General features: G+C 38.8%; 1 protein-coding gene across 3 annotated transcripts in view; it reads left to right on the top strand.

The window, feature by feature from the left end:
• Window positions 1-11,437: 11,437 nt before the first annotated feature.
• Window positions 11,438-14,862, top strand: part of HAT1 (histone acetyltransferase 1) — a 49,871-nt gene continuing 46,446 nt past the window's right edge. Inside the window, exon 1 of one of the 3 annotated variants that reach the window (XM_022570038.2) lies at window positions 11,438-11,529. In XM_022570038.2, coding sequence (XP_022425746.1) covers window positions 11,523-11,529 — 7 coding nt within the window. In that variant the 5' untranslated portion in view covers window positions 11,438-11,522. Of the gene's footprint in view, window positions 11,530-11,561; window positions 11,702-14,862 lie in introns of those variants that run through there. The other 2 variants (XM_089916668.1, XM_089916669.1) reach the window with 2 other exon arrangements.

Genomic DNA, 14,862 nt, shown 5'->3' with positions numbered 1-14,862 from the left:
CCCCTGGGCCTTCCTCCTCCTCCTCCTCCCTCCATCCCTGACGGTTCTGGCTTTCCCAGACCGCTTTTTTTTTTTTTTTTTTTTTTTTTTTGCGGTATGCGGGCCACTCACTGTTGTGGCCTCTCCCGTTGCGGAGCACAGGCTCCGGACGCGCAGGCTCAGTGGCCATGGCTCACGGGCCCAGCCGCTCCACGGCATGTGGGATCTTCCCGGACCGGGGCAGGAACCCGTGTCCCCTGCATCAGCAGGCAGACTCTCAACCACTGCGCCACCAGGGAAGCCCCCAAATCGCTTTTGATCTTCTGATTCCTCTTGGGTTGAAACAGACCAAGCTCCCCCCAGGAACTCTGTTTGTAGCGGGGACCTGTATTTTTTTAAACAACACCCCAGTTCCCCACTTGTTCCTCCCTTTTTCCATGCTGCCAACTTCTAACCGCAATAGTGACTCTGTGCTTGTCTGTTTAGTTCTGTGTATAAATGGAATGTTGTGGAGATGACCCCTCCCTCCCTGCGCCGCCTGGTTTCCCTCCCCTTTTCCCCTGGTCACAGCCACTCTTGGAAGCAGAACCACTAAGCGACCCTCGATAAAAAACAAAAAACAAAAAAAACGCACAACAATGAAAAGGCTCACTAATGGGAAAAAAAATGCTGCTGTAGACTGTGAACTCACATAGATTCTCAAGCATAGTAGTTTCTAGCTCAATACAAGTAATTAAGAAAAAGATAAAACAAAAATCTCTGTATCCCTAGCAAGTAGCACAGCGCTAGACACATAGCAGTGTTAAATAAAGATGCTTAATAAAAGAATAAATGCACACTTCTGGGGCAGACCATCTTCATGAATTATCATGTTTCCCTCCATCATTTCCCTTTTTAAGAATAAGAGTTTCTTACAAGATATTATATGTAATTTTACATTACAAAATATACCCATGTAAGCACAGATACAGAGACAGGCAAAAATGGAGAAGGACTTTAAAAATTGTTGCATTTGAAGGACATAATGAGATAGAGAGGCATGATTGCCAAAGGCCAACTGTTTGGTCCTCTCAAAAAAGGCCTAATGTGGTAAAGTCACCAAGATCAAGATCTGGTTAGAAATTGTCTTCTAAATGGGCCAAAGATCACTTACACTAACCAAATTCACAAGATACTGGTGAATACCTAATATTAACTAATATTTATTATAGAGTACTTACTATGTGTCAGACAATATTCTAAGCACTTTTTATGACTCTATCCTCAAAAAAACCCTGTGAAGTATGGTTATTTCATGCTATTATCTCCATTTCAAAGATGAGGAAACAGACTGAGATATTAAGCAACTTTCCCAATGTTATACAGCTAGGAAGTGGTAATAAAATGGTTAGTAAAAGGATTGTAATAAAAATGTTGTGAAAATCTCTCAGAAAATAGGACAATGCACAAAGAATGGGAGAAAAATATTTAAATATAGAGAACTAAACCAGGGGGCCTAATAGTTGACTACTAGGATCTCCAGAGAAAATAGAGATTTTAAATTATGGGGAAGAAATTATCAAATAAAAATAAGAATTTTCCAAACCCAAAGGATGAGTTTTGAGTTTCAAAGTATCCTCTGTGTATCCAGAACAATGAATGAAAAAGGTTCAATACCAAGGCACATTATAAAATATCAGAACATTGGAGATAAAAAGAGGATCTCATGTAGCTGGAACACACAAATCCATGTACTAAAAGAGGAAGTAAAATTGCCCTCTCACTATCACACCAAGTAACCCACTGAAGAAATTTTTGCCTTTCTTCCCAACAACCTTGGGCTCATGGTTTTTGAGGTCCTATATCTGCGGGAGGAATGCTTCCATCAGGAAACACCATCAAGGTTCAGATGAATTGGAAACTGAAACTGCCCACTGGCTATTTTCAGCTTCTGGAGCTGTAGAATTAAAAACAGGAAAGGGTCGCTGTAGCCATGTGGTGATTAATCCTGATCATCAAAGGGAAACTCAGTTGCTGCTCTACAATAGGGCAAGAATGACTATGTCTGAAACCCAACTGAGGCAACTCAGTAAAGATAGCCAATATAAGATAAGTCCAAAGATAAGCCCATAGTGGATTCAGATCATTTGGGAATTAAGGTTTAGGCACTGGACTAGATAAAGAATCAGACCCAGTCAAGGAGCTTAGAGGGATAATAGGACATGCAATGAAGGGTTGAAAAATGAAGTTATGATTATCAACTTTGGCCTCAAGGCCACCTACGGAATGGGGGTTCAATAGCAGCTATACTTTATATCATTATCACTCCCCATCCCACGCCCACCTTATATGAAGAGCATTGGCACTGGCTAACATTTTAAATTTCATTATCCTGTGATGATATGATAGCTGATAAGACTATGTGTGTCCATTGCATTGGGGACATTGGTTGCACACAAGAGGTGATACATGAATTTCTTGTAGGTCAAGTGACACCAGGAAGATATTAGTGCTTGAATTGCTTTTGCAGCGTTCCACCCAAAAAGGAGGACTTACTAACAAAGTAAATAACAGCAGCAAGGTGCCGGAGTTTCCTTATCAGGGAATTGGTACAATACGGAGGCCCCTTTCTGCTCACTGAAGGAATTAAGAATGTGTGCTACGGGAGAGGCAGTAAGAGCATTGAGAGCAGTCAACGTCAGCCGGAGAAGCAGAGATGACCAAGACAGAGAGCAAGGTTCATTTCTCCTCTATTCCTACTTCTAGCCCCCAATACCAGAAGAATTAGCCTTGAAAAGGAAAGAGGAAAATATATCCTAGAACCACACTCTCCCCAGCCCAATCTTTAGGGGCTTGATGAGGGAGAACGAGTGAAAAATTGGTTATATTCCCTTCCTCATTTCACATCCCCTGTGGCTACAAGTCTGGCCCACAATGGGGGGGTGGTTAAAACACCAAAGTTTTAAACTAGGCCAGGCTAGACTTTGAGTAACTTAAAAGAGCAGAAAACTATGGAATCTGCCTGGGGGGAAAGGGTATTCAACATAGTACAGTGGGATCAGTGACTAGAGGAAAAATACAACATTTTATGTTTATATCCCCATGAAGTTCAGATTCCTTAGTAACTTGGTCACATAAAAGTAAGAGTAGTATGCAATTTATGATATAATGTTAAGTGAATGAATCAGAACTTGAAACTGTACATATATAGCAAGTACAATTGTATGAGTAATCTGAATATATTAAACAAAGCCAGGAGCAGATAACTGAATTTTCTCTAAAACACAATTTGCATAAGGTCAGCAATGATCATGTATCTAATCAAACATACTATTATACATACTTCTTTTTGCCATTTATTTGTTTTAAGAAGTAAAATAAGTTTATTTAGCAAGATTGCTTTTCACAAATCCATGTTAGACAATGGATACTTGGCCACCCTCTGTGGACTTAAAAATCATGTTTTTTTGTCTTTTTGGTTGTTGTTGTTTTTCAAAGATCAACATCATAGTATTTCAAAGAAGACTAAACGGAGTGTGATCTTTCATTTCCTCCCTTTTCCATTAAAAATTGAGTATTATGCTTGACTTTTTCCATTATCTGCAATCATTCCAGTTTGCAGGGAGTCTATACATATAATTGTTAATTGTGCAGATATTTCAGAAAACATGTCTTTTGAGCCCTCTAGTGAAGATTCCTTTAGGCCCACCCGATGTGAAATCATCTACCAAAACCCATTCTAACTCCAATTTCTATAGCATCATTGCTATATTTATACAAAGACTCTAATTTATGAAGTCTTCCTCCTACATTGGAATATTTTAGGACACTGGAGCAGGGTAAGAATTTCCTGTGGCATATTGATATCATACCTAGGAATGCCTTAACCCCTTCTTAACCCAAGCCTGGTAAGAGATAAAAAGTTTATGGCTATCTTTTTAAAAATCTCAACTCTATATAACCCCAATGAGAAATATATATGAACTAGATAGCATAAAAATAAAGTATCACCAAAGAATGACCTTTCAAATTACAGCTATTATTCTTATCTGTCACAATGATGATTTAGGTAAGTATTTATCTACCTTTAATAAATAGATAACATGTTGTAATGTACTAAACATATAACTGTGCAATTTTCATTTGTGCTTAGATATGGACTCACATACAATTAAGTCTCCCAACAGTAAATAAAATTGTCATTTAGCATTTAAACATATTATCTAATTTATTTTATTTAACAGAAAGCAAAGCAAAACCTAAGATAATTAAATCATACTGATACTATTTAAATGACATTTGTCATCTCCCTGATGCAGTCCTTCTGTGCATTTTACTCAAAAGAACAATGTGAAGTTCAAAATCTGAGAATAAAATAACTTGAAAGTCCACTTGAAAAGCAAAAAATAGCAAAAATCTTTACCAAATGAAAGAAACATACAATTTAGTTCAGCAGGGCTTCTACATATCCAAGGACAATATAGATTTGCAGCCACAATTTTTTGAAAAAGAAAATTTTGTCCTGGTTTTTCTTGTGATCTTGGTCTAACAAAACTTACATAACATAAAATGTTATAATTATTTGTTAATATTTTTAAATATCTTAGGAATCCCTTGACATTATTCTTAAAACTTTTTTAAAATGGAAGTTTTCATTTCTCCAAGTATTCGTCCTTAATTGAGAATATTACATGTTTTTTTAAAGTTAACATTCAGATTTTTAGAAGATTTCATAAAATGAGAATATAACACAGTATTGCAGTAAAGAGATAATTTCATTTATATAGGAATAGTCCTTAAGGGCCAGGCAGAGGAGGGGAGGGAGACAAACATGAGAGTGGGCCTAAGAAGACAGGATATAGGCAAATTTAAATGTTAAATGTATTCAATACAACAGTTAATCTGAATAAAAATCTTCAGTAAATGTTAGTTAAAAGAATTTGTTCTCACTTCAAGTAAGAACTTAGGGATGAAGATAACACAGTTCCAGCTCTGGAGGAGTTATCAATAAGGGGTGAACAGGCTTAAGACTGGCGAATGTGATGATTCATAATTATCCCCTAGGAGGACAGATCAGAAAGTGAGGCAATCCTTCTGTGATACGCAGGCCCGCTTTGGTGAGTCAACACAGCAGGCCCCAGATACAGCAGGCCTCAATGAAGCCAAATGGAGAGAAGTGAGAGAAGAGCATACAAGCCTCACTTGGAGTGAAACATGGGGCCGCTGCAAGTAACAGCCTGGCCTCACTCCTGTTTGTTGCAGGAAACCCAGGGAGAAAAGGAGGAAGAGACGTTATACCTACGGTACCACTTACCCAATACCTCTCTTGGACTCTGTAAGTAGACTCCAAATAGGGCCTGGGTTTGGGGAAAAGGCAGCACACATTTAGTGCTAAATGTTTGGGTGCCTAACTGACTGAGAGATAGAGAAGGAGGTATAGAGAAGGAGGGTAAGCTCTGATGAAGGAGGGTAAGCTAGGCTTTCTTAGAGCTTTGTAAGAAAGCTAGAATTTAACCTGAGTTAAAATTCTCTGGGGAGGGCTTCCCTGGTAGCGCAGTGGTTGAGAGTCCGCCTGCCGATTCAGGGGACATGGGTTCGTGCCCCGGTCTGGGAAGATCCCACATGCCGCGGAGCGGCTGGGCCCGTGAGCCATGGCCGCTGGGCCTGCGCGTGGGGAAAGCTGGGCTACTGATGATCTGGGCTTGCTACAAAAATACCTGTGTCCCACGGAATTTTGTCTTTGGAGCCATTGTACCAGGGATAAATTTACTCTGGCAAAATATCATCTCCTGGTGATTGTATTGATGTACTCCCTGATGACATCCAGAGAACAATTTAATAGAAAAACACCTGTGTTATACACATGTTGGTAGTAATGGGTTAAATATGGATAAGGTAGTTTTTAGTCTGATTCTAATCACATGCTCAAGGATGTTTATTTTAAAGCAAGGAAACAGCAGTTTCCAATACCAGGAACCATGAAGTGCTTGAACAAAAGCGGAAGCTTAGTTGTTTTGGGGGTTAATTGTGTTCTTGATGAATGTGTTACTGCAAAGTAATTTAACAAATACTTATTAGATATCAACCATGTGCCAGACATAGTGACTTTCTCCCCAAAGCAACGTATTTCACAAAGGAAATTAGCCCTTTCTACAGCAAGAAAGGAAAAAAAAGTGGGAAAACATAGGACCAAACTGAGAGACTTAGACCACAGTATCACCTTCATCAGTTACTTGCTAAAAAACCTCAAGCAAATGGTTTTTTAACTCAGGGATCTTCAGGGGTGCACAGGTGATTGACTGGGGTAGAAAATATTAAAAACGAGTATTCATATTCTTTTTTGTCTAAAAAATTAAAAGTTAATAATAGCAGGACTTCCCTGGTGGTGCAGTGGTTAAGAATCCACCTACCAATGCAGGGGACACAGGTTCGAGCCCTAGTCCGGGAAGATCCCACACGCCGTGGAGCAACTAAGCCCATGTGCCACAACTACTGAGCCTGCGCTCTAGAGCCAGCAAGCCACAACTACTGAGCCCACGTGCCACAACTACTGAGCCCATGTGCCACAACTACGGAAGCCCGTGCTCCTAGAGCCTGTGATCTGCAACAAGAGAAGCCACCGCAATGAGAAGCCTGCACACCGCAATGAAGAGTAGCCCCCGCTCGCTGCAACTAGAGAAAGCCTACATGCAGCAACAAAGACCCAATGCAGCCAAAAATAAATAAATTAATTAGTAAAAAAAGTTAATAATAGTGATATTTAATATAGGAATTAACAGTAGTAGAAATATATTGATATATAGAAGAGATATCAGCAAAAGTTTTTATGCATATGTATACCAAATAAACATGACAATGACTAGATTACCTGATTTCTAAAATCACTTTGCTCTAAAATTCCTGATTCTGTATTATTCAAAGTACCTTAGTTGCTCTTAAAATCTATTAAAAAATAACACCATATCTATAGTAACATAAACTGCCTCATATACAACAAAATTTAACTTTATAAAGATATGTAAAAGTAAACCTTTTATTCTTTAAACTCATCCTAACCCTACCAACACACCCTTCTTACCTGATGAAGCAGGTTCTCTTTGTATTATATGATGCCGGTTAGCATGACAGTTTCTTTGTCTTAGATCATTAAATTCTGGATTCCTTCTAGCAAAATTTTCAGAAAGAATTCTTTTACTAATTTGCACAGTGATTGGTTGGTTTAGCTTGTTAACAACTATATATATTCCCTCAAAATTCTGATTTGTAAAATAATTTAGAAGAAACACTACCATAAAGCTATTTTATTTTTTTGTAATTCTTTTAAGGGAGAGGTTTATGAACTAAATACTTAACAGCACTGTACAGCAGGCATAAAAGCTCTTCACTTTGTGTGTCCAGATCATAGGAAGTTAAGTCTTGTTCTGCATAGTGATATGGGTAAACAGGTTACAAAGGGGGTGCCTGAAAACCAACCCATTAGAACGACAGCTTTCACAACAATGTGAATATACTTAATGCTACTGAACTGTATGCTTAAAAATGATTAAGATGGGACTTCCCTGGTGGCACAGTGGTTAAGAATCCACCTGCCAATGCAGGGGATGTGGGTTCGAGCCCTGGTCTGGGAAGATCCCACATGCTGCAGAGCAACTAAGCCCGGGCGCCACAGCTATGGAGCCTGCGCTCTAGAGCCCACGGACCATAGCTACTGAGCCCACATGCCACAACTAAAAAAGCCCACGAACCTAGAGCCCGTGCTCCGCAAAGAAGAGTAGCCCCCACTCGCTGCAACTAGAGAAAACCTGCATGCAGCAACAAAGACCCAACGCAGCCAAAATTAAAAATAAATAAATAAATAAATTTTTTTAAAAAAATGACTAAGATGGTCAATTTTATGTTATGTATTTTTTTACTACAATCAAAAAAAAGAAAGACAGAATGACTGAAACAATATATCAGTTTAAAATATTTCTAGTCATAATTTTCACCACGTTTTAGTCTTATTTATTTAATATCAAAGTAGCTTTGATAAAGTTTTCTTCACCCTCCTCCTATCCTGAAGCTCTTCTACATTGAAAAACAACACAAAACAACAGCAAAAAAAAGTTTAAAACAGAGGAATAATGGTCATTTTTCTGTTGGCTAGAATGGAAAAAAGAATTAATATTTGAAGTAATTTTTAACTATGAAATGTCATAGGCATTATTGTGTTAGTCACCCTAAGTAGACATACATAATTAAAGCCATTTTTACAAACTATAGTTTCAAAAAGTAAAGCGGGCATCACTGGGTGGTCATTTTGTAAATAAGAATAAGCAATTATAGTCCTCTTCCCTCATTTTGACCAGTCTTTGCTTGTAAATAATGACAGAATGCAAAACTAGAAATATTAATTTTCAATTAACTGTTCCTTGTACCAGTTAAGCTGCTTCTCTTTAATTCTATGTATCATAATTTATAGAATGTAGAGTGTAGAGTTAGCCACCATGTTTAAAAACTTCCAAAAGACTGATAAGTTTCTAGTTATGAAAGAAACAAATACATCCTCATTAAAAGAAGCAAACAGCATTTTTTTAAAAATCCCTGATTAATCCCCATCTCCAAATTCCCTCTCCTAGAAGGAGCCACAGTTAAACTAGCTGGTTATGCTTCCGGATGTTTTCTATGTTTATATCAAAATACACTTTTTTATACAAGTAAAATAACATTATAATGTTGTTAACTTATTTTTTAACCTATTATATAGTATTTTCCCAAGTCAGTACATATTAGCCAGCCCATTTTGATGAATGTTTAGGCTATTTCCAATGTGCCAGTAAAATTAATGCTGCCTTGAACATCTTTGATCATTTATCTTTGCATTCTTGTGCAAATAATTTTGTAGGACAAATACTTCTAAGTGGAACTACTACCTCAAAGGATGTACAAATAGAAACGTGTTAAATTTTTTAAATTGCTAAATTGCTTCTCAAAAAGTACTAGTTTACACACCTATGGGTAGTGTATGAGAATTGAAATATGGAATTTGCAAACTGTTGGTGCTGTGCATCTTAATAATATACATACCTTCCTCTAACAGTAGTTTTCAATATGAGCTGGCCTATTTTTATTTTCTTTCTTTTATCCTATATGAAAGTCATCTAGCTGGATAGGGGATTCTGGATAATTGTTCTGGGAACTGAAACTCATACACCACACCCCCACCATTTGCACTATGAGCTAAACAAATGAGTTAACTAGCTATTCTTATTTGTCTGTAGAGATGTATGTATTTTGAATTAAAGACACATCAAGTACCTGCATTTTTCTTTTGGATCTCAAATTTCCTACATCCACTTTCTGATAACCATCTTTTTAATACCATGTTTTTTTAAAAAAAAATCCCTTCCGGAGGTTTCAAGACATGATGGCAAAATTTACTAGTCCATATGCAGTTGAACCTGTACCAAACATACAGTTGCTAGTTCATTCCTAACAGTGTAATATGGCCTTTTTCTATGGAGAAAAATGCCTTTTCCAAATTTCCTATTCTAGAATGAATGGTATCATACTAATACCACCTCATATTAATATAGGATTTTACAATTTACAAACCTCTCTCCTAAATTTTTCCATTTGATTTTCACAACAACTCAATGTAATGACTGGGAATTTCATCACTTAATAGATGAAACAAGGTCACACAATCACGAAGTAGTAGAACTGAGACTAGTAGGGCACTGAATTTTCCACACCACTATGCTGCCTCCTTCCTATACATGAGGACAGCAGATTCCTTTTGTAGAAATTGTATTCTATGGTGGTAACATTCACTTCCTAAATCCCCTTTAGAATAAGGTAAAATATAAATTGAAAAGAGTGGGAAAACCCTACAAAAATATTTTTTCCTTTTTGGTAATTTTATTTTTACCTTTCTGAAAGAAGTCATTCATTTAGGTTTTAGATAAACTAGCTAAACATGTATTCTGTGACATTTTTAATAAATATGTGTGAAGAGTTCTAAGACAAGGACAATTTAAAACTGTAACCTCAATTCTGCAAGCAGATCATATGAAATATTAGTCATATAATATATAGGTTTCATCGTATTTCTTATTCATATTCATCTTATTTCTTATTCATATTATCATATATGTTTCAACATATTTCTTCCCTACAACCAACCGTAAAGTCACATAAAGTCATAAAATCTGTTTCAGATTTGCGGCAGTTAAGACAAATTCCTCTTGATTTCTTATTTTAAGGATCATAATTGCCGGTCAGCTATTGGCCAATCTAAAGGTAAGGTAGTTTTGGAAAGAAATGCTGAATCTTGCCATTTTGAAAGAACGATTATATAAAAAGATTGTTTTCCATTTTTGATCTAAAATGTCATTACTGACAACGATTTCAGTTTTCTTCTTAACATTATGATTGTAATTTCTTATGTTTCAATAAAGCTTAAAGAAAAAGGATCTGAGCATTCTCAGTACCTTTTCTGATCTTTACCTTCAGGAGGGCCATCTCCATGTAGTCAAATACTGAGCTGAGTATCTGGAGAACTGGGCTCTTGTGTAGGCTGTACACTGAGTGTGAATTTGGGTAATTTCTCTTTTCTGGGCTTTAGCTTCCGCATCTCTAAAACGAGGAAGTGTGTTAGTCCTAGATTATCATCCCAAGGGTCCATTTTAGCTCTAGTATCATCATTGTAAAACCTATTAACCAACATTTGTTGAGACAAAGCATTCTAGTGTACAGACATCATGGGAGTATTTGTGGATACCTAAACAGTGGCTTATCCTCTGGGACAAACAGTTTCAGCAGCTACTAAACACTAACAAGCCCTATGGCCCAAATCAGGTAGCATCCTGTGATGTGGTTACGCCACGAGGACTTGAGAGATGTAGAACCAGAACAGTTCCGGTCACCTAAATTATTACTAGGTAGCAATTTCCTTACACTAAATTGTTGCCTCATAACCTTAAAATGCGAAAGCCGAGTGCCTAAGATATCACACCGTATACATACTGTTAAAAAAACATAAAAGAAAAACGATGTTAAACAACTATTTACCGCAAAAATAGAAACAAATAAATATGGGAAAATTTCTCTGGCAACTAGAACTCAATCCCTATATTTTACCTGTAAAACTAGGGCTCAGGTGTTTGGATCTACTGTCCAGGCCAAGGGAAAAGCTTTTCTAACAGTCTCCAAAACATCGTTAAGGGGGAACAGAAAACTGCCAGAGGTATGTATATTATGCAAATCAACCCCAAAGAAACTCTCCTCGAGCCAGCGAGCATCTCAACAGAGAAAATCCCTTTGCGGCCTCCTCCTCCAATTCAAGCCTCAAAGAGGTTGACTGCGCTGGCCGTGGCTAGGCAACCGTCCGAGCCTTCCCTGCCGTGTTAGCCCCGCCCCTCGAGGCGCTTCCATCACCCCGCGCCTCGAACCCCCTCCTCTCATTGGCCAGCACCAGGCCAGGGGTGGGCGGGGGAAATGCGTCAGAAAGTGTGCTCACTTCCGGCCAGGGAGCGCGCGGGTTGATTCGTCCTTCCTCGGCCGCGGGTCCTCGCAGCTCGGAAATGGCGGGTAAGTTCCCGGGAAAAGTTTACCAAGGGGAGGGGGCGGGCAGGTTTGGGAAAGAACGCCGAGACGGTGGTGACAGTGCCCGCCTGGAACTTTCGGGCTGCAGCCTGGTTTCTAGAAGGCCTGTTTCAGCCTGGAAACGCGGAACTCTCAGCTCAGCTCCTTGTCCGCCGAGGTTCGTGCCCCCGCCCCCAACGGCTCGGGGTTCTGCACCTTCTGCGGGGAACTCGGCCCTTAGGAGGGCCGAAGAGGCCAGGAGAAAGCGTCGTGATTTGGGCTTGTAAGGTGCCAGGTGCCTGGACGCCTGTTTCTCTTCTCGTTCCCTTTACCGACTGCTACCTCATCCACTAGTCTGGTTCTGTTCCCGCCAGCTGATTTTAATGCTCACTCTTCTCTTCCAGGTCTCTCTTCGCCTTCCGCTACAGTCAACTTCTGAGCTAGCGCATTGCTGTCTTGCCCTGCACTAGGGCTCTCATTTGAATCTTGATTGACTCCGTAATAGTCTCCTTAATGCCTCACACTTTAGTATTACTAAGATCTATTTAGATTTCCTTTGAGAGAGAGACAGTGAAGCATTCTTCCTTAATCTAAACTTCTCTTTTAGGGGGTGTCTATTTTAATTTTCTTGTGTTTATTCTATCCACCTCTTCTTTATTGAGTCTCTTCAGTTCACAACATTTAATAACTAATAATTGCCATTATTCTGTACGTTTATAAAGATTGTTTTGGGTTGAGTATATACTTTTTTTTAATCCATTTACATATCTTTTGAAGTGATGGACAGTTTCTTTTTCTTTTATCTTTCCCCATTGCCTTTATAGTAGTCTCAGTACACTTTTATGGATGTGCTGGATACATAGGCTATAGCATGAGCTCTACAGGTGTTTAAGGAAAGGCTCTTCTACCAAATAGAGACTGTAGGATTTGGGGGTACACTGGTACTATAAAAGAGGGGGGACGTGTATTGCACAGGGTGTAGTGTTATAAGAATTACACCTAAATTCGAATCTCAGTCCCACCGTTTAGTAATCGGGTTCCCTTTAAGGAATAAAACCTCTTTCTTTTTTAAATTTTAATTAATTTATTTATTTTTGGCTGCGTTGGGTCTTAGTTGCTGTGTGTGGGCTTTCTCTAGTTGCGGCTAGCGGAGGGGCTGCTCTTCGTTGCGGTGTGTGGGCTTCTCATTGTGGTGGCTTCTCTTGTTGCGGAGCACGGGCTCTAGGTGCACGGACTTCAGTAGTTGTGGCACATGGGCCCAGTAGTTGTGGTTCGCGGGCTCTAGAGCGCAGGCTCAGTAGTTGTGGCACACGGGCTTAGTTGCTCCGCGGCATGTGGGATCTTCCCGGACCAGGGGTTGAACCTGTGTCCCCTGCATTGGCAGGCGGGTTCTTAACCACTGCATCACCAGGGAAGCCCAACCAAACCTCTTTCTAACTGAGCTTTTGAATATGAAATAGGGCTGATAAAGTATCTACTTGTCTTATAGAATTGTGGGGATTAAACTAATGTATGATTTGTTTCTTAGATTATACATAAATGCCTTGAGGTGGGTTTTATTATCTCACTTTTATAGGTGATGTTTGAGATGGGTTCTATTATAACATTTTTATCCAGTAGGGTCAGAGAAACCAAATAATGTGCTTTAGTTCACAGATCTAGTAAGTAAATAGTGAAGCCTGGATTTGAATCCAGCAGTTCTGACTCCAAACCATTAAACTATACTGCTTCAAGTGTTCCCCACATTCTGTATATGTGTGTTTTAACCGCTTACTGAAGTTTGCGGCATGTCATTGTACCCCATTTTTCATTTCTGCTCATGACCTTTTTTCCCTGAATTTTTCCTAATTTTTATGATCATTTTGTCAGGAGATTTATTGTCATCTTTGCTTGAAAGTTTCTCTTCATAATGGTTTCTTCCATTGTTAATTATTATATACATTGATGGGTAGCCAGGTTGTACTAAAACCATTTTGTTACTCCAGTAGCCTATGACTGCATGCACATGGTTACAAAAATTTTGCTAATACAGTGAAAATTTTCTTTCCTAACCCTGTCCCCTTTCCTTCTCTTTATCCTAGAAGTAACAGTGGTTACTAGTTTCTTGTGTATCCTTCCTGAGATAATCTTTCTATGCATTATTAGTTGTTTTTTTTTAACATCTTTATTGGAGTATAATTGCTTTACAGTGTTGTGTTAGTTTCTGCTGTATAACAAAGTGAATCAGCTATATGTATACATATATCCCCATATCCCTTCCCTCTTGCACCTCCCTCCTACCCTCTGTATCCCACCCCTCTAAGTGGTCACAAAGCACCAAGCTGATCTCCCTGTGCTATGCAGCTGCTTCCCACTAGCTATCTATTTTACATTTGGTAGTGTATATATGTCATTGCTACTCTCTCACTTCGTCCCAGCTTACCCTTCCCCCACCCCACATTCTCAAGTCCATTCTCTACGTCTGCATCTTTATTCCTGCCCTTCCACTAGGTCCATCAGTACCAGTTTTCTAGATTCCATATATATGTGTTAGCATACGGTATTTGTTTTTCTCTTTCTGACTTACTCTAGGTCCATCCACCTCACTACAAATAACTCAATTTTGTTTCTCTTTATGGCTGAGTAATATTCCATTGTATATATGTGCCACATCTTCTTTATCCATTCATCTGTCGATGGACATTTAGGTTGCTTCCATGTCCTGGCTATTGTAAATAGTGCTGCAGTGAACATAGTGGTACATGGCTCTTTTTGAATTATGGTTTTCTCAGGGTATATGCCCAGTAGTGGGATTGCTGGGTCATATGGTAGTTCTATTTTTAGTTTTTTTAAGGAACCTCCATACTGTTCTCCATAGTGGCTGTATCAGTTTACATTCCACCAACAGTGCAAGAGGGTTCCCTTTTCCCGACACCCTCTCCAGCATTTATTGTTTGTAGATATTTTGATGATGGCCATTCTGACTGGTGTGAGGTGATGCCTCCTTGTGGTTTTGATTTCCATTTCTCTAATGATTAGTGATGTTGAGCAACCTTTCACGTGTTTGTTGGCAACCTGTATGTCTTATTTGGAGAAATGTCTATTTAATTCTTCTGCCCATTTTTGTATTCGGTTGTTTGTTTTTTTGATATTAAGGTTCATGAGCTGCTTGTATATTTGGGAGATTAATCCTTTCTCAGTTGCTTCATTTGCAAATATTTTCTCACACTCTGAGGGTTGTCTTTTTGTCTTGTTTATGGTTTCCTTTGTGGTGCAAAAGCTTTTAAGTTTCATTAGGTCCCCTGTGTTTATTTTTGTTTTTATTTCCATTTTTCTAGGAGGTGGGTCAAAAAGGATCTT

The sequence above is a fragment of the Delphinapterus leucas genome, chromosome 8 (genome assembly GCF_059928025.1).
Source record: "Delphinapterus leucas isolate spDelLeu-1000000601 "Yukka" chromosome 8, BTC_Dleu_Yukka2, whole genome shotgun sequence".
NCBI classification, from domain to species: domain Eukaryota; kingdom Metazoa; phylum Chordata; class Mammalia; order Artiodactyla; family Monodontidae; genus Delphinapterus; species Delphinapterus leucas.
Note: the sequence above shows the minus strand (reverse complement) of the source record. Positions and strands in the feature narration are given on the sequence as shown.